The sequence below is a fragment of the Hemiscyllium ocellatum genome, chromosome 6 (assembly GCF_020745735.1).
Source record: "Hemiscyllium ocellatum isolate sHemOce1 chromosome 6, sHemOce1.pat.X.cur, whole genome shotgun sequence".
NCBI classification, from domain to species: domain Eukaryota; kingdom Metazoa; phylum Chordata; class Chondrichthyes; order Orectolobiformes; family Hemiscylliidae; genus Hemiscyllium; species Hemiscyllium ocellatum.
The window spans coordinates 95,738,891-95,759,995 of record NC_083406.1 but is presented as its reverse complement, the minus strand read 5'-3'; the positions used below and the strand labels follow the sequence as shown (position 1 = coordinate 95,759,995).

The 21,105-nt window shown below is 38.3% G+C and overlaps 1 protein-coding gene across 2 annotated transcripts in view; it reads left to right on the top strand.

Moving 5' to 3' along the window:
* The window catches only part of trpc4b (transient receptor potential cation channel, subfamily C, member 4b), an 85,162-nt gene extending 68,324 nt beyond the window's left edge, over window positions 1-16,838 (top strand). For both annotated transcript variants that reach the window (XM_060826786.1, XM_060826788.1), the window contains exons 5-11: window positions 152-291; window positions 1,947-2,269; window positions 9,259-9,454; window positions 10,017-10,223; window positions 10,349-10,390; window positions 15,322-15,411; window positions 16,015-16,838. In XM_060826786.1, the coding sequence (XP_060682769.1) occupies window positions 152-291; window positions 1,947-2,269; window positions 9,259-9,454; window positions 10,017-10,223; window positions 10,349-10,390; window positions 15,322-15,411; window positions 16,015-16,770 (1,754 nt within the window). In that variant the 3' untranslated portion in view covers window positions 16,771-16,838. The remainder of the gene's footprint in view (window positions 1-151; window positions 292-1,946; window positions 2,270-9,258; window positions 9,455-10,016; window positions 10,224-10,348; window positions 10,391-15,321; window positions 15,412-16,014) is intronic.
* Window positions 16,839-21,105: the final 4,267 nt, after the last annotated feature.

The following is a 21,105-nucleotide window of genomic DNA, read 5'->3' as shown; positions in this document are numbered from 1 at the left end:
CCTTCTCATAATTTGATAAATTTCAAGCAGATGGAAAGATAAATACATGCAGGAATATGATTTTGAGTCATTTAACAAAGGGACAGCTGGCTGGTCATTCGCGCTTAGAACTTACATTTTCAGATGATTCTTTTTTTCCATTTGTCTACAGGTTTCATTTGGGGTGAAGTAAAACAAATGTGGGATGGTGGACTTCAGGACTACATACATGACTGGTGGAACCTTATGGATTTTGTAATGAATTCTTTATACCTAGCAACAATTTCTTTGAAAATTGTTGCTTTTGTTAAGGTAATTATTTTATTTACTTACTTCGTTCTTTCTTTGCAGCTGAACATTGCGATAACTTCTTGGATTATAGATACTGTTGAGTGAAAATATTGATTCCAATAGATTACAGATGGGGAAATAAAAATAAATCAGAGCACCAAAACTCTTGCTTAATTTAGCTTGGTAATGGGTAAAAGAAAGAGGAAAGGGCAAACGCAATAAAGTAGGAGGAAAGAAACAGGCAAGATTGGGAATTTTGGTAGCAAATGAACAAAAATGAGAATGAAAGAGGAGCTGTAGAGCAAGGAAGATAAAAACAAACAAGGTGAAAGAGGAACAATAAAACAGCTGAAAGGTGTGAAAATATCACCTGAAAGTAAGAATGGAGAAGAGAATGAACAGATATAAAGAATGGGCATGTGTAAATAAAAGTGAAAGAAGAGAGACATTAATAATAGACAGGATAAGAAGAAAGGAGAAAGAGAGAGGTATAAGCAGTAAAGAACGTGAAATGTTATTTGGAAGACGTTTTGCTACAAGCATTGAGCATGACATGCTTCATTGACTAGGAGACATTTCTAGTGGAATCAGGCAAATAAAAATAAAGCAGTGTCTAATTGTGTTTCTAGCCTTTTACCACAACAACATTTTGAAGGTTTGAGGATAGCCTTTCTGAGTTCCTGCCTGATACATGCTCACAATTTGTGTTATATCCCACCACACACAAATACTTAAATCTTAGCTTTAGTTTGTAATAAACTATGATTATTTATATAAGCTTTAATAAATGAATTTGATCACATTACAAAGCTGAGGATATGTTAACTCATGGGTGGTTAAACTTAATGCTTGGTGTGCAAATATTAATTGATAAGCAAGCATTTCGATTGTTATTTTATGGAAATTTTGAACCCACATTTGTATACTCAACATTCGTGTTTCTTTCATTCTTTGACAAAACCTATAGTTTAAGCAGCTTTGCTGAACAGTCTTAAATTTCTAAAATATTAAAAATAAGCAGATTAAGTAGTCCTGCTCAAAACTGTCCATCAAAATATAGCATTATACTTCTGCAAAATCAAACACTCCTTATCTATCAAATGCTTTATTTTGAGCTCTATTTTCCATCTTTAACTTAACAGCATCCAGTAATTAAACAGGAGTTTGAAGAAAAGATTACCCTGCACATCATTTCCAGATCAATTAAAAACAGTGATTTTCACAGCAGTAATCATTAGGCTTTCAGAGAAATAAGATATCTTTTTGAATGTAAAAATGTCTAAAAATACAACATATATATAGTACCTGTAAGCACCCAGACACTATGCTTAACAGCTGTTCCAATAAATCAGTGAAACAGTAAGAAAAGGCAGTCATTGAGTCTGTCATTTGTGGTTTAATGCCCATGTCGATGACAATAATTTAGCAGCAAATCATTATATTCTTGTATTTTGAAATTGATATCTGATATATGATAATAACTGGAGACTTTATATTTAGACTGCAGAGGTCAGTAAAACAAAACAAACGTTTCTTTAAACAGAGATTATTCCAATCATTTTCTGATTTGTACAATGGAATATTTTATTTTTGTGACAGATAAATAGTCATTGACCTTTATCAAGCTGATTGAAGTTGTTCCATGTTTTATACTGACACTATTATTTTGTTTAAAGTACAGTGGTTCACGCCAACGGGAGGACTGGGAAATGTGGCACCCTACCCTTGTTGCTGAAGCATTATTTGCTATTGCAAACATCTTCAGTTCCCTTCGCTTAATTTCACTTTTCACTGCTAATTCTCATCTGGGACCTCTCCAAATATCTCTTGGACGTATGCTGTTGGATATTTTGAAGTTTTTATTCATATACTGTCTGGTGCTACTAGCTTTTGCAAATGGTCTGAATCAATTATACTTTTACTATGAGACAAATGCTACAGAGGAACCAAATAACTGCAAAGGAATAAGGTGTGAAAAACAGAACAATGCCTTCTCAACGTAAGCATATTTATTTTCTTTTGATTTGCAATTTATAGTTAAATATTCATTACAGTCATGAATCTGTACCGAAATCTCCAGTGTTCATTGTTGTCTTACAAGAGAGCATGTATTAAGAAAAATCCCTTCATATCTAGACATCTTTTGCATTGAAACTGTAAGAGACATTCTGTCTTCAAATATTTCATTCTTACTGTTGAATAAGTATTTTAATGGGGTGGGATGAGGTGAGGGTGAGGCTGGGAATTGAGTGAATGATCTCATAAATAGAATTTGTGCCTTACTGGCACAAGGGTAATCTATTATTTTGTAGTCAGACCATACTAGGATTGCTGGAGGCTGTCAGTAACAATATGTGAGCATAGTTTACTTTGGAACTGCATATTCAGCATAGTAGGCATGCCAAATGGGTGTGTAGAAGGCAGTTACTTAAACTGATCTGTTTTTCTACTGCTTCAAATATATCAATATGATGGAATTTTTTAATGTTTGGACTTCATTGAATATATTTAATTTATTTTGGTTTTGACCTTTTCAGTTTTGTATTTATCTGAATTGCTAAAGCAGCCAGCATGGCTGATAGATTGATGTTGTAAAATGTTACCGCTGGCTGTGAAACCATGCTCTAATTGCAGCTTTCAAGAGAAAAGAAGTGTGACTGAACCTGGACTTAATGGACTGAATTTTAAAAATTTTTTGGCTGTGCTTCCTGCTGTATCTGATGGTGACTTTAGTTTTGCAATTTTCCACTGCTCATCTCATTAATTATTCATCCAGTCTGTAAGGCGCACTCCTCACTCAGTCGTGAGACAATGGGGTAGAGTTAGTTGCCACTGCTGGAACATCCATCAATTTGCACCTTGGGCACTATATCTATTCACCAGCTGAGCACCAGTTCATATACTTGGAACCAAAAGCTACCTTTTGCAATGTTGTCCTCAGCATTTATCGTTAAAGATATGCTTCAGAAAGGGAGACTGTTTCTCCACCAAGGACATAGAGGTCTTGGTGAATGGGTTGGTCAGCACAAGTGAAATGCTCATTTGTCAAGGCATAGAAAGGAGGCCACGCCACCAGATGTAGCCACCCTGGACAAAAAGAGTGATCTGGTCAATTTGATGTGAAAGAAATGCCCAGAAATACCATAAGGATAAGTGCCCTTTTTCTCTTTCATATTTTACACTCTCTCTAACTTTGTCACTGCTCACAGCTCCCACCAAGTCAGCATTTCTTACTATTACATGACAGATCTCCAACCAATGGTTCTGATCCCCCAAAACCATTAATCATTCCTGCCCTCTGTGCTTCCTACTCACTCAGTGGGAACCCTTTCAACACCCACACTGCTATTAGTTCATACAAGCATTTTAATCACGTTCAATCCCTCCTTCAGTCTTGTTACACAAGATCACAAGGTCAAAGGCAGACAGTGGGATGGTTGACATTTTTGTGTTCAGTTCCACCATACCCAGAGTGGGCAAATGTGATTCTTTAATCTATGAGGGACAGGCCTCCACTTGTGAGTAAGGTAAGGCCCTTCAAGGAAAGATAGCATTAAGCAATTTGGCAACAGGGTGGCTCAGTGGTTAACACTGCTGCTTCAGATCACCAGGGATACAGGTTTGATTCTACCCTCAGGTCACTGTCTGCGTGGAGTTTGCACCTTCTCTCTGTGTCTGTGTGAGTGTCCTCTGGGTTCTGGTTTTGTCCCACAGTCCAAAGATGTACAGTTTAGGTGGATTGGCCATGATAAATTGCCAGTAGTGTCCAGGGATGTAAAGGTTAGGTGGATTAGCTATGGGAAATGCAGGGTTATAAGGTAGGAGAGTGGACCTGGGAGGGATGTTCTTCAGAGGGTTGGTGTGGACTCAATGGGCTGAATGGCCTGCTTCCACACTGTAGGAATTCAATAAAATACAAACACACAGTTCAAGACTTCTGTTATCACTGAATTCTGGATATTGATGTTGTGCAATGACCAACTATCCAGACTAAAAATCCTAGCCACAAGCAATTTTGGCCATCTTGTTTAACATTTAAAATAAATCGTAGTAATGTATGTCAAATGCAAATAATCTCAGTTGAACTGTAAAATTTCACCTTTAGTCCACAATTCACAATCACTTTCCATTGTGTTTACACAAGGACCTGCACATTTCACACTTTAGACTGGAAAATATCCACACCTTAAGTTTATATGCAATGCTATGTTTCTTAGGTACTGTGTGGGCTGAGGGTCAGGGAAGGAGTCATTATTAATGCCACATTTATAGTCTGCTGCTGCAAGTATGCCAAATGGCTTCTGCAGCATACATCTGACTCGGGTCACATAGAGACATCCCACTGCCCTCCTTGTCAGAGGCCTTCATGTGCCACAATTAGAATATATTAGTTGAATGGTATTTGCGTGTGCTGCAAGTGCTGTGTGAGTGCATTATTGAGATTCTCTTTTACTTCTGATATTTCCACATTCGTATGAACCATTCCCAAAGGATCCAGGCACAGAAGCTGTTGACATTCCTGTGTCCGCTGCACTGAGAGTACCCACAGGAATGGATGAGAAACATGCACATTTAGAAACCTGGGACCAGCTACAGCTGCCTTACTGATGGTAGTGAAATGCAGGAGAGTCACAGTTGCTCGTCATCCATGGAAAGCCTTGTGGATGAGAGAGGGACAGTACAGAGAGGCACTGTAATCTGTTTAAAGATGATAGTCAGAAGACTATGTCATGATGTCCAGTGTATCTGCAGTGCAGCAATTTCTTCCAATGTTTAAGGCCAATGAAAGGTGTAAGGTGACTCATCAACAACATGTTCCTGGGCAAGTCAGATCTGGGGATGTTGTCACCATATAATACAGTCAAATGACACTGCTTAATCTTTGAATATTTTGCTCCACGAAACTGGCAAATACAACAAGCTATGTGATAGATGATGAGAATCTTCAACTGCACAGCATTGTGCCAACTAGGGAAATGAGGGTGTTCATCAGAAGGAACTGCACTTTCGTCACCTTAGAGTGCAGCAGTGTCAATCAAAGTGACTCAGGCTGCACTTCTATGGAGCCACTTTCTGTAGTACTGAGTTGTGTAAAGTCCTCCTTCACCGACTGTTAATGTTTTGATACTACAGAGACAGCATCCCAAATTTAAACCCAATTGTAAGTGCAGTTTAACAATCTTCTTCTGCACTTCCTATTGTTTAATAAGACTCGATTATAATCTCATGGATGCTTTCATAGCGTCTGATTGAATCGTAGTAAAGCTTCTTGTTAGTATAGGCACTAGGGAAAGAATAGCCATCATTCAGACATTGTTAGAACATTGTATGGTCCTATGGATGGCTAGCCTCTCAAGCCTTTATATTGCAACTAATTGACAGTCAGCCACAGAGCTAGTGATAAAATGTTACCATATATTTTAAAATGTGCTAACCTGCTGACAGTAAAGGTTCACCCATGTCACCTAGGTGTTGCCAACAGGTTTCTTCTTCCTTTGCCTGCTGGTACATCTAGGTACAGTCCTGGGTACCAGAACTGGAGTGGAGAGAGCTTGCCTTATACTGGAGCCTGCTTTATAGTGGAATTTTGGATAGGAGACCATGAGTCATCTCTGGCTAGAGACCCCAAACATTCTGGAAGTGTCCAGCCAGATGCAGACTCCTCCTTCTCAGCTTGACCTCTCACAGAGTTGGAGGTGCAGGGATCTCTGGAGCATCTGAGGAAAGACTTTTGGTTTTTCCTCTACCTGGGTGCTTACTGGCTTTTCTCATTGTGAGGAAGAGGCACTTGAAAATGAGGTCAAGGACCCTTATTCGCCCTCTGTTTCCATGCTGTTGGTGCTGAGTATCAATTGCTACAGCACTGGAGTGCAGATCTGTGCATACAATTAGCAGACATTGTATGCTGGAACTGGGTGTATATGGCCGGCGACAAACATGTCCAGGGAGACAGCCAAATGCATGCATGCTGAAACCAGCAACTACCAATAGCATTGGTGGAATCCTCCAACCTTTAATCCAGGTTTCTGAATGCCTCCGACAAACCTACCGTTGATTCCTTTCTCAGCATATTAATGACTGACACTTGGGGTTCGCTTCTGCCTGGTGCTCAGCAAATACCTGGTGTCCAGCGGTTTTCTCACTACCTGTGGCATTTCTTTCTCAGCCAGCCACACAATCATGGCCATGATTTACTCACCAGAGAATGTGCACCTGACTTTAATCTCACGGATGTACCCACCAAGGTATCAGTAACTGAGCTGGTGGAGGGTGCAAGACACAACCTTGACAGTGTATCATTTGAAGAATCTGTGGCTACTTCATCAGGAGGTGGATGAGGAGATATTGGCTGGAGGATCTGCTCTCCTCAGGATGGAAACAATGTGGAACTGTTGGTGTGTGTTGAAACCAAGAGAAGGAATAGGTGTGGTAGTTTGGATATCTTGAGAATTCATTCACAATGGTGGTAATGTGATAGTAGTGCCAAAATCTTATTTGGTTGATAGGACATGGAGGTGTCAGCACCCCCACGCAGGCTCCTCAGCAACCTCCATCCTCTATCATACACTAATGCTTTTCCTCTTTGTATTAGGTGATAACATGAATGTCAGGCACCCAACTTTGACTCCTGTTGTGAGTCATTTTCTTTGTAGTGAGACAAAGGTATGGATTGAGTGAGATAAAAGTGGCTGGCACTTACTGTCAGTAGTGGTACAGGTGCAAGCAAGTTGTTGAGTGTCATGAATGAGTGAGTAGAAATCACAGAGGGCATGCAGGGTTAGTAGTTTAGGATGTTGGGGTGGATGAGAACCATTGAAGACAGATGCCACAAGTAATGGTGAAAGTGAGCGACCGTGAGATTTGATGGGAGGTGTATGCAGTTGCAGAGTTAATGAGTATGAGGTAACAGAGAGAAGATGGTGGCATTCACCCATGTAGAGCACAGAAGATCATTAAACTTCTCGTACACTGCTGGACATTCCTCAAAGTCTTGGACACTGCACCAAACTGGGTAGCAACTTCAGACCAGGCTGTCCAAATCTAGGTCATACTGTCATTTGCAGGTTTTCAGAGAACCAGATGACCCACCTCTCAAGTACCTTGTTCACCAGGATCTTCAGGACCCTGTCAGCAAATCACAGTGCCACCTAGTTTCAGTTGTTCTCACACTGCAACTGGGGGTATTATTCTCACACTGCAACTGTGAAAGGCAATTCCTGACTTGTAGCATTTGACCAGGTGCACACCTGGAATTTAAATATATTGCCATTGACGTGAATCTTAGAACATCCTGGCAGCAGTGAGCATTTCAGCCACTGAGTGAATGCACAATAGCATGAGGACAGTGCCTGAGAGGTATGGTGTGTACGCAATGAGGTGAGGACCAATCAATTGAATGAAATAATTCATACGAGTGCATAGGGAGAAACCCTCCGTGGAGCTATGAATTTTTAGTTAAATTCACTGCAATTATTTTTGGCCCCCAGCAAAAACTGAATGCCCTATGAGCCAACTCCACTCCTCACCCTGACAACTATCTGATTCTGACGACTTACAGCTTTACAAAGTGAGCTTGCAACTGCATATTCATGCCATCAGTAAGACTGCCTAATTCCACCTCCTTAGCATCACCAATTATGCATCTTCCTCAGCTCATCTGTTGTTAAAACCCTCATGATGCCTTCATTACTTTTTAGTCTTGTTCTTTAGACCATATTCCTGGCAAGCGTTCACTTTTGATTTTTCATAAAGATTAAGTTATTCAAAATGCTTGTGCCCATTTTGTAATTCACACTAAATCTTATTTACCCATCACTACTGTGCTCACTGGTTCAATTTGTCTCCTTGTTATACAACTCAACAACTTTAAAATTCTGATCTTGTTTTCATCTTATTCCAAAGTCTCACACCTCACTAACCTTTGTATCTCTCTAGCGCCACAAGCATAGAAGGTACCTCCATCTCTCCAATTCTGGAATTGAGTATCTAATAATGACCATGAAACTTGGTGATTATCAGAAAAGCCATTTTGGTTCACTAATGTCCTTTAGAGAAGGAAACTACCATCTTTACCTGGTCAGGCTTATATGTGGCTCGAGACCCACAGCAATATGGTTGACTCTTAACTAGGAATGGGCAATAAATATCAGCTAGTGACATCTACATCCTGTGAATGAATTAAAAAATGTAAACATTCCCAATTTTAATTGCTCCATCAGTGACTGTTATGACTTCAGCAGATGAAGCCTAATTTTTAGAATTCTCTCTCTCAATCTCTCCACCTTTCTATGCTCTATCTTCTTTTGTTTTCCTTGTTTAAGACATACATTGAAACCAACCCTATGGTTCAAACTTTGGAGCATGTGCCCATATATTGCCCAATGTGACTTAGTGTCAAATTTTCGTTGATAATACTTCTGAGAAGACAGGTGCCTGAGAAATACTTTATTTCATTAAAAATGCAATATAAGTTAAAATATATATTTTCTTAACAGTGGATTTTGTTTATGGGGCAAGAGTAAAATAATAGCTAAATCTTTTGAAATTAAAAATTACTTTCAAACAAGTTCAGTGGACAACAGTTAATGCACGATCAATTGTCAGTTCTGAGATTCATAGAATTTTCTAAACCAAAGAGTCATCAAGGGGCCAGTAATTCAGTTGGCCAACTCAAAATAAGACTAACAGGCCAGGTTGCAATCCGAATTCCAGCTGAGGTAAACTTGGGACCTGTCTCATTGTCTTTATCTGTACTAAAATCATAGCATCTTGTCATTAACCCTCAAATAATCAGGGGTGCGACCAAAAGAAGACAAAAGCTGAAAATCAAACATGAAAAGATTTGGGACCAAGGCAGGTAGGAATATGAAATTAAATTGCAGACCAGCCATGATTTTAATGAGTTGCAGAATAAACTCAAGGGCTAAATGAACTTCAGTTATTCCTGCATCTCCCATGCTCATAAGCTCTAGTTCTTCTTCTTTGCAGGCTATTTGAAACTCTTCAGTCACTGTTCTGGTCAATATTTGGTCTTATTAACCTGTACGTGACAAATGTGAAGGCTCGTCATGAATTCACGGAGTTTGTAGGTGCCACTATGTTTGGAACATACAATATTATCTCACTTGTGGTTTTGCTCAATATGCTGATAGCTATGATGAACAATTCATACCAACTTATTGCGGTGAGTTCTTTCTGGTTACCTTCTGCAGCTAGAAAGAGAATTAGTTGAAAAATTATATATTTCATACACGAGAACAGTATAAATCAAGGACTATTTATTAGTTATTAGAATTGTGAAATAGAAACAAAACTTGTGTTTGGGCAGATTGACATTTAAAAGAGAAATGACTATTTCCAATGTGACTCACTTGAACATTTTTGATAGTAAGCAAAATATTGACCTTTCTTTCTATTTTATGTATTGACCATTCTGTGGACATTTCCTGTACTTTATACTTTATTTATGCTTAAGCTAAATCAATCCAAGCTTGTTGTTAAGGGAGATGTCAAAATTGAATTACCATATAGGTTTAAAATATGATTGAAAATTAAATTGATCAGAATTACAGAAATAATTAAATAATTATCATGAGAAGAATAAGCATTTATTTCTTTGGTGACAGTTTCAACACCTGTTTATATTTAAGTGACGAAACATAAATTTGAGTAGAGTTTGCAATTCATGTAGGTCCGAACAGTTCCAGGTATAAATATCATCTTTAAAATTTGTTTGATTTGTTTAGGACCATGCAGATATTGAGTGGAAATTTGCAAGGACAAAGCTGTGGATGAGCTATTTTGAAGAAGGTGGAACTCTTCCAACTCCTTTTAACATTATTCCAAGTCCAAAATCTGTGTGGTATTTAATATCATGGATGCGAAGACATTTATGTTTTAAAATTCTCTGCAAGCAAAAGCGAAAAAAACCTGAAAGTCTTGGTTCTCTCGGGGTATGTAACTTATTTTCTTGCTGCATATTTTCTTATATTTTAATATGGAGATGGTAAAACATTCTTTGCATTTTCACAGCATATTGCATTATTTACTCACTTGTATGTTTCACCTTATTTTCAAGAGGCGCGCAGCTAACAATTTGAGACGAAATCATCAGTACCAGGTAAGGAAATGCTAAAATACATTTAGCTTCTTGCAATAGTTAAGTTTAAAAAAAATCTAAGTTTCTGATCATATGATGCCAGATGAGAATATAAGATGTGAGCAGGGCACACTAAGGCCATAAAGAAATTCATTGTCTGGGCAATAATATTACAACTGGGGTATACTGTTTTTGTTCGTTCAAGGGATTTGGCATCACTGATTAGCTGAGTGTTTAAAACCCATTTTTAATTCCCCTGGAAAAAGTGGTAATGAGCTGGTTTCTGTAACTGCTACAACCCTCTGGATCTAAGGGCTTCAAGAGAGCTGTTAAAAAGGGAGTTCCAGGATTTTGACCAGTGACAGAGAAGAAGTAGTGATATACTTGCATTTGAGGGTGGCATATCATTTGGACAGAAACATAACTACAATCGTGTTCCCATACATCTCTTCCCATTGTTCTTTGAAGCAGTAGAGTCATCGATTTGGAAGGTGCTATCAAAAAGGGGTTGGTAAGTTACAGGGAGTGCATCTTGTAGATCGTGCACAGTGCTGCCCTTGTATATTGTAGGTGAAGATAGTGAATGGTGAAGGTGATGGATGACGTGCCAGTCGAGCTGACTGCTTTGTCCTGGATGGTTCTGAATTTCCTGAGTGTTGTGGATCTGTATCCATCCAGGCAGTGGATGGTATTGCATCTTACTGGTAACTTTTGCCTTGTAGATGGTGACTAGGTATTGGGGGCAGTCAGACAAGGAGTTGGTCATCATAGAATTCTGTGACTCTGACCTGTTTTTGTAGCCACAGTATTTATTCGGCTGGTCAGTTCAGTACCTAGTCAAAGGAAATCCCTAGGATGTTAATGAAGGGAAGTATGAGGACCTTAAGAATACAAAGGCAGAATATTATTTTTAAAAGTTAAGAATCTTGTAAGTATTGACATTCAGAGAGACTTGAGTGTACTGTTGCAAGAAACACAAAATGTTTGCATATATGGCACAGCAAGCATTTAGGAAGGCATGCAGCTGTATTGCAAGGGGATTAGAGCACAAGAATAAGAATGTCTTGCTCCAGTTGAATGGACTTTTAATTTATTTTGCATCAAATTTTGGTTTGTTGGACAATTTGCCTGAATTTCTCGTATGAAGACTATAAAACTATAGATGTCAGAGCTCCTATGTATGTTCTTTGGAGGCACAGGAGTTGGATTGAAGGAGCATTGCAAAGGGAGTGCATTTATTTTAAACTTAGAATATTTGTTCTCCCCTTTTTCTTTAGCAGGTTTCTGCCTTAGTTTGTGTCGTTCCTAGAGGTGCTAGACTTTAGCAATATGCAGGACCACTCTGGAGCTACTCCCAGGCTATTTAAACATCTTGAAGCAGGAAGTGGAGACTATTCCTCAAGCAAATGCTCTTTAACAGTTTAATTTGAAAGAAATTACTGCCCCCTTGTCTCGATTGCTTTTAGAAAGTAAACAATCCCAGAGGTCGACCATGGGTGTACTGTCTTCCAGTTTAGAGATGAGCTAATCTTCCTGGTATTCAAGTATCCTGTAGTCAAGGGGCTGCAGTAGTGTGCTCAACGTTCAACCACAACCCACTGTCTTCATATTAATTAAAATTAGCCCTTCAAATGGATTTGACACCCTGTTAGAAACATGAGTTAACCAACTAATTCAATCTGTTGACCAGCCACTCCACAGCAGTGAGTTACATGTCAATATCTTTATCATTGAAGTTGGTGTAGCTCAAACTTTCTGCAACTGAGACAATCTTTTCATTTTCCCCTCCAACCACTTTTTCAGCTTCACCTGAAAATATGTATCTTCGAACCTGACTGCATTCCTTTTCCTTGATGAGGTCAATTAATAAACTTTGACCCCATGTAAGAACATTCACCCGATCCAAAAGACACCTCAGTGCAAGCTCTACCATGGTCCATCTTCAAATCCACTTTACCTAGGCTTGAGAAAGTCTTCATTTGTGGTCTTTTGTGATTTCCAGGCTGAGCTTCACTACCTTTTTACTTGACGGTGGCCCAGATTCACCCGAACAGATTCTAAATCATCCAGTAACCACATTCCACCCTGCACTGACATTCGTTCAACTTTCAACTCTGTCCTCTGCACATTAGTTTTGGTGCTATCCTAAGCTCACCCAACCTACATCTGCAGCATTCTTGAGCACTAAATTTCTTCATGTGCCATAACTTTTAACTACCTTCTGCAATTCTTACATCCAGTGCAACACTGTGGCAGGGTGAATCGTTAGTCATTACATGTTTGATAGCTTTACCTTCTAACATATCTTTTTACTTTTACCAATTCTCTGAAAAGGTACCTCTTTATCTCCTTGGATATTCCTGCTTGATTTCCAGTCCTCTTTTATACTGCAACATTAATGATGCGTTAGATTAGTGGGACGATATAAATGCAGTGCGATGGTTAGCTTAAGGCGCACTGTGAGTTATGTGAAGAGAATAAGAGCAGAATCATGATGCTCAATCACTAGACCATATGGCAATGCACTTTAGAAGCTAATAGAATGCCAGAATACAAGGCCTGAACAATAAAGCCTACAGAAACTTTGCATGGATTTACAATCTGCTCATGAGATCAGAAACTGAATATTTGTACAAAAGCAAAATACTGCAGATGCTGGCAATCTACAATAAAAGCAGAAAAAGCTGGAAATGCTCAAACAGAGAGAGAAACAGAGTCAACGGATGGATTCAGTAAAGCGTATCAGAGCGAGAATTATCACAGAAGCCAGGAGCATAGAATTAGAAGTATCTGCAACGGATTCCAGACATGGTGAAAAGTGTCTTCAGTTAAGTTATGGACAGGAAGGGCCTGATGAGGGAAATCCAGATCATCAGTAAAACCACTGGATATGATCGCATCCTCATTGCTTGAAGGTGGGAAAGGCATTTACTTAGGCAGGTTGGTAGCATGCCTTAAGCCTGCCCCACCTAAATTAAATTCTGGGAGGGAAGGCCCTTAATTAATATTTCTTCCCTACTACCAATTGAGATTAACTGGTTCCAAGCAATTATTTACCTGTGGTTTGGTTCACCGTGATCCTCGGCTCTGCTGTCTTGGCAGCTAGGGCCTCCCTGTGGCAGTGAGGTTGCTGGCCTCTGATTGGCCAGCAATTCTCGGTAGGCAAGGCTACCACTGTTGGGGTCTCACTTCCAGGGGAAGTCCCTGCTGGTGGTCTTGCTATTGCCTATGGTATATGCAATGAAAGGCCTTCCTGAAAAGAGAAAATAAGAGTATCTAATTGGCTCGTCAGGAGACACTCCTGTTGCCTCAACAAGATTCTGCCCATTTCCCTTGAACCTGTCAGAATTTGGTGCTGACTCACAGAATTAGTGGGAATTGTAAGGCTTTTCATAGGGGTTACTCAGTAAACCATGTTGGGTTTCTCTGCATGTACACTCAGGGGGCTAGTGAAGTTTCTGAGGGGTAATCAGTCACATGGAACCTTCTCCTTCGGAATCAATGGCATTCCCATGAGTTCTTCAACTAATGGAGGAGACTGCATCATTGGAACAAAATCCAAACCAATGTTTCAGGTTGATTGAGTTTTCATTCTTGTTGCCCATCCTGAATTTGCTCAGTCATTTCAGAGGCCATTTAAGGATCAAGGACATATCTATGACTCCATATCCACAGCAAAGGATGGCACACTTCCTTCCTGGAAGGGCATTAATGAAAGAGATTATGCATTTTTACAAAACTTGATTATTTCACGATGGCCATTACTGAGGCTAGCTCTCAATTCCAGATATTATTAATTGAATTTTCACCCCCACCAGTTGCCCGGCTGGCATTTGAATCTATGTCAGAACAGTAATCTGTGGCTCTGGATTACTAGTTCAGAAATTCATAATTTCACTGTCTTTCCCCAAGTAAAAAACTGGTCTAGATCTCCCTTTACCTGAGTTAGATTATAACAAGGAATTAGGATGGCGAATAGAATCTTATGATTTACCATAGCAGAGCTAAATACAAAAGTAGGGAAGTTATACGTGAGTTAGAGGGGACTGGTGAGGCCACATCTGGAGTATTGTGTACAGAATTGGTCATTTTATTTAAGAAAGATGTAGATGTGGGCAGTTTGGAGGCAGTTTTACTGGATTAATGCCTGAAATAAGAGGGTTGTCTTAAAAGGAAATGTTGGACAAGCTAAGCTTGTACCACGGGACTCTCAAAAGTAAGAGGTTGCTTGATTAAAATGTATAACATCGTTGATGAGAGAATGTTTTCTCCTTTGGGAGAACCTAGAACATGGGGTTACTGTTTAAGAATCGGGGTCATCCACTTGAAACAGAGACTATGCAAGTTTTTTTTCTCTAAAAGTCATTAGTCTTTGCCAAACTTTCCCTGAAAAGATGATGGAAGCTAGGACCTTGAATATTTTTTAAGGCAGAGGTAGATTCTTGTTAGCAATGGATTGGAAGATCATCAGGTCTGGACAGGAATGCAAATTTGAGGTTACAGTAAAATCAGCCATGATCTTATTGAGTGGTGAAGCAAGGCCGAATGGCCTACTCCTCCTAATTCGAATGTTTGTGTGGATGGGTATGCAGCCATTGGTCGTGCACATCCTTGCATAAAGAATACAATACTCATGATAATCACAGAGAGCAAAAAACTGTAACGCTCTTCCAGTATAACTGATGATTTTTTTTTGTGCACATTCACTAAATTAATGTTTTCTTCCAACATCCATAATTTCTCCAATCTCTGGCTCATAAACTAAATGGCATCTTAGCCATATGTGTTTACCAAAGAGTTATAATGGAACCCTTTTATTAATATGTCTATGATGAATAATACACTGGCAAATGATGTACTAACATAGTCATTTGTTTAAGAGTGCTGACAATCTGATATTAAGCCAACTTTGTTTGAGCTGTAAAGTGAACTGGTCCCTATCTGTCTTTCAGGAAGTTATAAGGAATTTGGTAAAAAGATATGTTGCTGCAATGATCAGAGATGCCAAAACTGAAGAAGGGCTGACTGAAGAGAATTTCAAGGTAAATTTTTCGCTATGGGTCACCAAATGCAGTACTTAGAAAAGAATTACAGTGAGAGTTGCAATAATTTAAAAGTTTGTAACTTTGACACCAGTTGAAAAGAAATTATGATATCGTACCACCAGAAAAGCAGTTTTGTAAAACTAATCGGAGTAGAACAGCTATAGTGTCACTTCACAGAGTGTAACCACTTATACCTTTTAACTACTGGAAAGGAAAATAAGAAATCTTCATTATTCTAATTTATAAAGTAGCTGACTTGCATGTCATGACCAATTTTGAATTGTTAAAAATGTGTCTATGCAACTGGTTGGATGTGTATACACTATGCTTGTAATGCCACTGGACGTCAGTTACTGTGGTACAATATCTTTGGTGTAAAATATTAAAAAGAAACTTTTAGTTTTTAGTCATTTTTAGTTTACCTGAAGTTCATTTGCATTCTGGCTGCCCAGTGTGTTTGAGCAACTTGAAGTTTCCTTGATTATTATCAATTTGAGTAGAAAAGTGTTAATGAAGAAGCATTAATATTTTTGGCAAACAGATATTTCTAGGTTTGGCATCAGAGTACTTTAAAATAAGTTACGTTTGCTGTGATTCTAGGAGCTGAAGCAGGATATTTCTAGCTTCCGCTATGAAGTTTTGGGCCTTCTGAAAGGAAACAAGCTTCCTGGTAAACAGGCCACAACCTTTAGCACAGCATCTCGAATTTCAGATCTAAATGAAGTTTTTAAGGCTGAAGATCGAACAACTGACCACATGACTGTGTCAACAAAGAAAATAACATGCGCAAATGAACAGAAGAACAAACTGAGCTTTTATGATTTGACATCATTAGTTTGTCCAAAGACAATGTCTAAGTTATCAGATAATCCAGCAGCATGTAACACTTTGAGCAATGGGTCCACACCAAAAGCAACTGATATATCCAACGAAAAACAAAACAATAAAAGTATTGTTAAAGACTCAATCAAAAATTTAGGATTCTTTCGCAAAAGAGCAAAACCATACAATGCAGAGCAGAATAGCAGTAGGATTTACACGGTTTCTGAGGAAATTACTCAAGAGGAAGACCGTCTCAGAAACAAAGAAAGTGACTGTGAGGACAAAAGAAACATGGACCAAATGGTAGTGAGTGAGAATAACTCAGACATAAAAGACCTAAAAGTGAGTAGCACATGGAAGCCAGAAAAGGAAGAAGAGATACAAGTACTTTCACAAAAACAGTCTTCAGATGGAAACACCAGTGCTCGCTCATTAGAAACAACAGAGGATACTCTGACACATGATTCAGGGAATGAAGACAGTGCAAATCAATGGACTGTGACACAGGGTGATTATGTGACAACTAGATTATAATAGTATTTATTTTGCAGATTGCTTTTGAGAATATTAATAAAGGAATTATATTGAGAAGACATGGTAAACCTTCATGTTAGCAATGCTTGTTTCTTTAAGTTATTGATTATTTTATCAATGCTCCTGAATGAGTCTGTAAGACTCTGGAACAATGTAATTGACAATCTCTAATTTATATGGGTAGAAATCAGGGAGGAACAGTTGATATTTCCTAAGAAATATTGCAGCCATTGAAAGTGGAAGACTAACTGCTATCTGTAGTACCCAATGTTTTAACCTTCTTTCCATTGCTAAGCTTAACATAATAATTCAATGTAAAATTCTGTCAATTACTTTTCAGGTGGTGCATATACACCACTTGGAAGGATGCATCTGGAGACTGTACTAGAAATGTAGATGTCTTTTCTAATTTTTTGGATATTATTTGGCCTCAGCACCAAGTCAAGAGCACATTATAAATGTGCAGCATTGGGTTTGCTAATGTCATGAGCCAAATATCATGGTAAAAAACTAAGCACAAACATTTACTTAAATATATCACTGTAATATGATCAGGAGACCGCTTAGGTCCTCTGGACTATTCTGCAATTCAGTTAGATCTTTGTTGATTTGTGCCTCAGCTATATTTTCCCCTTTGCTCCAAATCTCTTGTTTCCCTAAACTAATAACAACTTATTTTTTCTCAGCCTTGAAATCACCAATTGTCCCAACATTTACAGCAATTTTGGAGAAGTGTTATACATTTTTCCTATCCTTTTGAACTAAATGCTTCTCAATTTCACAGCTAAATAGCTTAATTCTCATTTTAAGGTTATGTTCTTTATTTCCCCCGTTAAGGCATTAATAATATGCATAACTAACCAATCAAATTATTTTAACATTTTCACCATCTCAGTGAGATTACAATCTCCTATATTCAAGAATATAGGTGCCAAATTTATGCAACATTTCCTCATAGCTTAAGCTTCCAACAGTATGTTTTGAATATAATAAAGTCTGGCTTTGAATCTGGTACTATGTTGTGTTCTACAATGACAGATTATTAATATGTTATAGTAAAGGATTCATGTTTTAAATTGAAATTGTGGCAGAAATATTTGCGCATGGAGAGCAAGCATAGAGCAGTGACTTGGATCATGATCTATATCAACCAGATTTCTCCTTCTTTATATCCATAAAGATAATTTCTCTTGGTGGTAAGGCCACATTCCCAACTCATTCTCATATCATACAATCACTATTGAAGAATAGCAAGCAAACTTTCTGGACAGGATCCCACATTGTCAGATTCAAATGGAAATCAATGCAATAAATATTTTTTATGTTCATAATAGCATTACTCAGAAATCTGTGAGTCAGCGGAGTGTTTGTGGTGCAGTTATTGGTGTAAGCGTCTACCCCATCAACAAAATATTTGTCTCTCTGCAATTTGGGGCAGCATTAATGTAAATACAAATAGCTGATGGAAGCACTATCCTGTCCACAGCATTTCTAGCTAAAATGTTGGCATTCTTAAAAATTCTGAATCTATTATGTGCAATTCCTAACCCAAACTTTGGCAACATTAATATTTTCCTGCTAGCATTAAAGCCGAAGGTGCATATGAAATGCCTCTGAGGCAATTTTACATCACCTTTTTTAATTACATTGTAAATGTTTGGTTGGGAGTAGGATTGGAAAGTTAAATAATTATTTATTTTCCCTGCTTCCATTTGCATCATCCCTATTTGCTGCCTACATTCAGTTATTCCATTAATTTATTAAATTTGGTTAGAGATGCCTCAAGGGATGCATTTTTCTCTACAGGATAGGTCTTCCTGCTGACTTCACCTGAGATGGAGATAGCAAGAATCCTGAGAATTCGGACATAGGGATAGTCATGACTAAACTGGAGTGAAACTCCACATTGGGCATCTCAGTATATATCCAGTACACAAATACTGGAGTTACTGGACTATCTAATATAATTAATGAGGTAAGAACAATGACTGCAGATGCTGGAAACCAGATTCTGGATCAGTGGTGCTGGAAGAGCACAGCAGTTCAGGCAGCATCCAACGAGCAGCGAAATCGACGTTTCGGACAAAAGCCCTTCATCAGGAATAAAAGCAATGAGCCTGAAGCGTGGAGAGATAAGCTTGGGGAGGGTGAAGGTGAGAAGAGAGTAGCATAGAGTAGAATGGGTGAGTGGTGGAGGAGATGAAGGTGATAGGTCAGGGAGGAGAGGGTGGAGTGGATAGGGGGAAAAGGAGCTAGGCAGGTCGGACAAGTCCGGACAAGTACTCTATGCTACTCTCTCCCCAAGCTTTTCTCTCCACACTTCAGGCTCACTGCCTTTATTCCTGATGAAGGGCTTTTGCCTGAAACGTCGATTTCGCTGCTCGTTGGATGCTGCCTGAACTGCTGTGCTCTTCCAGCACCATTGATCCAGTATCTAATATAATTGTTCGGTCCTTAGTATTGACTCCGGATTCCTTGAAGTCTCACGGCATCAGAAAAAATTTATGTTCGGAAATTTGTTAGTTATCATCTACCGCCTTCCCTTCACTGATGAATCAGTAATTTTGTATGTTGAACATTACTTAGAAGAAGCACTACTCATAGCAAGGACACAGAATATGCTCTGGATGCAAACCCTCTCTGTAAACAAAAGTAACTAATTGACTCAACGATTGATCAAAATGTCTGAATCCTGAAGAACACAGTTTCACAGTAAATTGAATATTCATTGAATACTGAAATATTGATACATTAAAATACTAGTGCAAGTGAAATAATTATCCATATCTGTGTACATAAGGATCTCTACCACCGTCTTATAATGTGCAATAGCTTAGTTTAAATTTTAAAATGTTGTCCAAACTCTAAAAATGAATAATTTTGTATCATATCCCAGAAACCAATTAATGAGGAACTGTGCATGTCATCCCAAAACAGTTCCTTTAACCATAAAACCAATAACCAGGAACGTCTCTCAATTGCTCCATACTATATCATAGCCCTAAAATAGGGATCATCACCTGGAATTTCATTGGGGATTTTTCTGATGATCCAAAATGGCAGGAGAACAGGGAATCCCTGCACAAATTCCTTTGAACATATATGTTTGGTCATCAATCAAATAACTGAGGAGGTCAAGATTGATAAATCTAGGGCACTGCGTTTATTTTTAATTAAAGAGTTGAACTAAAATTGACAAATTTTGACAGTTTCAGCTCCGAGAGGCCTTAGTTTTTACTGAAACAGGATTTAGGATTTAGTAAAAGGTGTCTTAAATGTTACTGATGTAAATTGGAGATGCGAAACAATACTAAAGTTATCACTGGTTTATCACACTTTGTTAGAATTTATGTTTTCAATCCTCACTTGGATTGTACTTCTTTAAAACTGTTACATCTAAGTTCCCACAAAAGTGCTGGTATTTAAAGAGAAACCTCAACCATCTAAATCAGTACGAATATATAATTATTGCACTGCTGTTGGCTAAAAACACATTTTCTAATTTCTGCCTCTATTATAATATATAATTTAATGTAATGTATGATTAGCAGCTGAGCTGCACAGTTTACTGTGGTAATCTCATCTTAATTTTGTGATGTCATGTTTTGTTCTTAAAACTCAACAACTCAAGTACCAAGAATTTAATCATGTTAATTCATGAACAGTGCTGAACTTAATCCTAATTCTGCACTGGTTGAAGTGGCTCTGAAGTTGACCAATAAACAGGGGATAAATGTTAACACATTCATTTAATATTCATTTAATAAGCATTAGCCACTTTAAAATAAATGGACTAACACGTTACAAAAAATGGCATGGAACAAACTCTTGGGAAAATATATTGGGTGCTCATCCGCAAGAATTTCATGGTTCAAGTTAGTCCATATCTTGTTTCTTTATAGTTTTAGTCTCCTTCATACTTATTGGTAATAAAAACAAAAAAAGCACGCTTACATTTGACTAAGATTAAAACTGCATTGCTCTGTTTGTATAAATTGATGACCAATTACTATGTGAACATTACGTGCATGCCCTTCTGAACTTAAAATGCATTCTGTACACCGAAACCAAATGGATTCCTCTGTCAAATACAGTAAATGATAACAGCTATTTAGCCCTTTGGCACTTTCCACAAGAAGGTCTGCATTCTCTCTTATCAACAAGTAAAAGTGCCTTAAATTCTACCCTCTGTTGTGCACCTTGCTGTAAGATTCCAACTTGACATTTGTTGTAAGCATTTAAGGACTTTTCAAACTGTAAATGTAATGATAATGTTGGCTCACTGTTTGATTCCAGAGATTGGATTTTCTTATACCCAACATCGCTCTTGCTAAT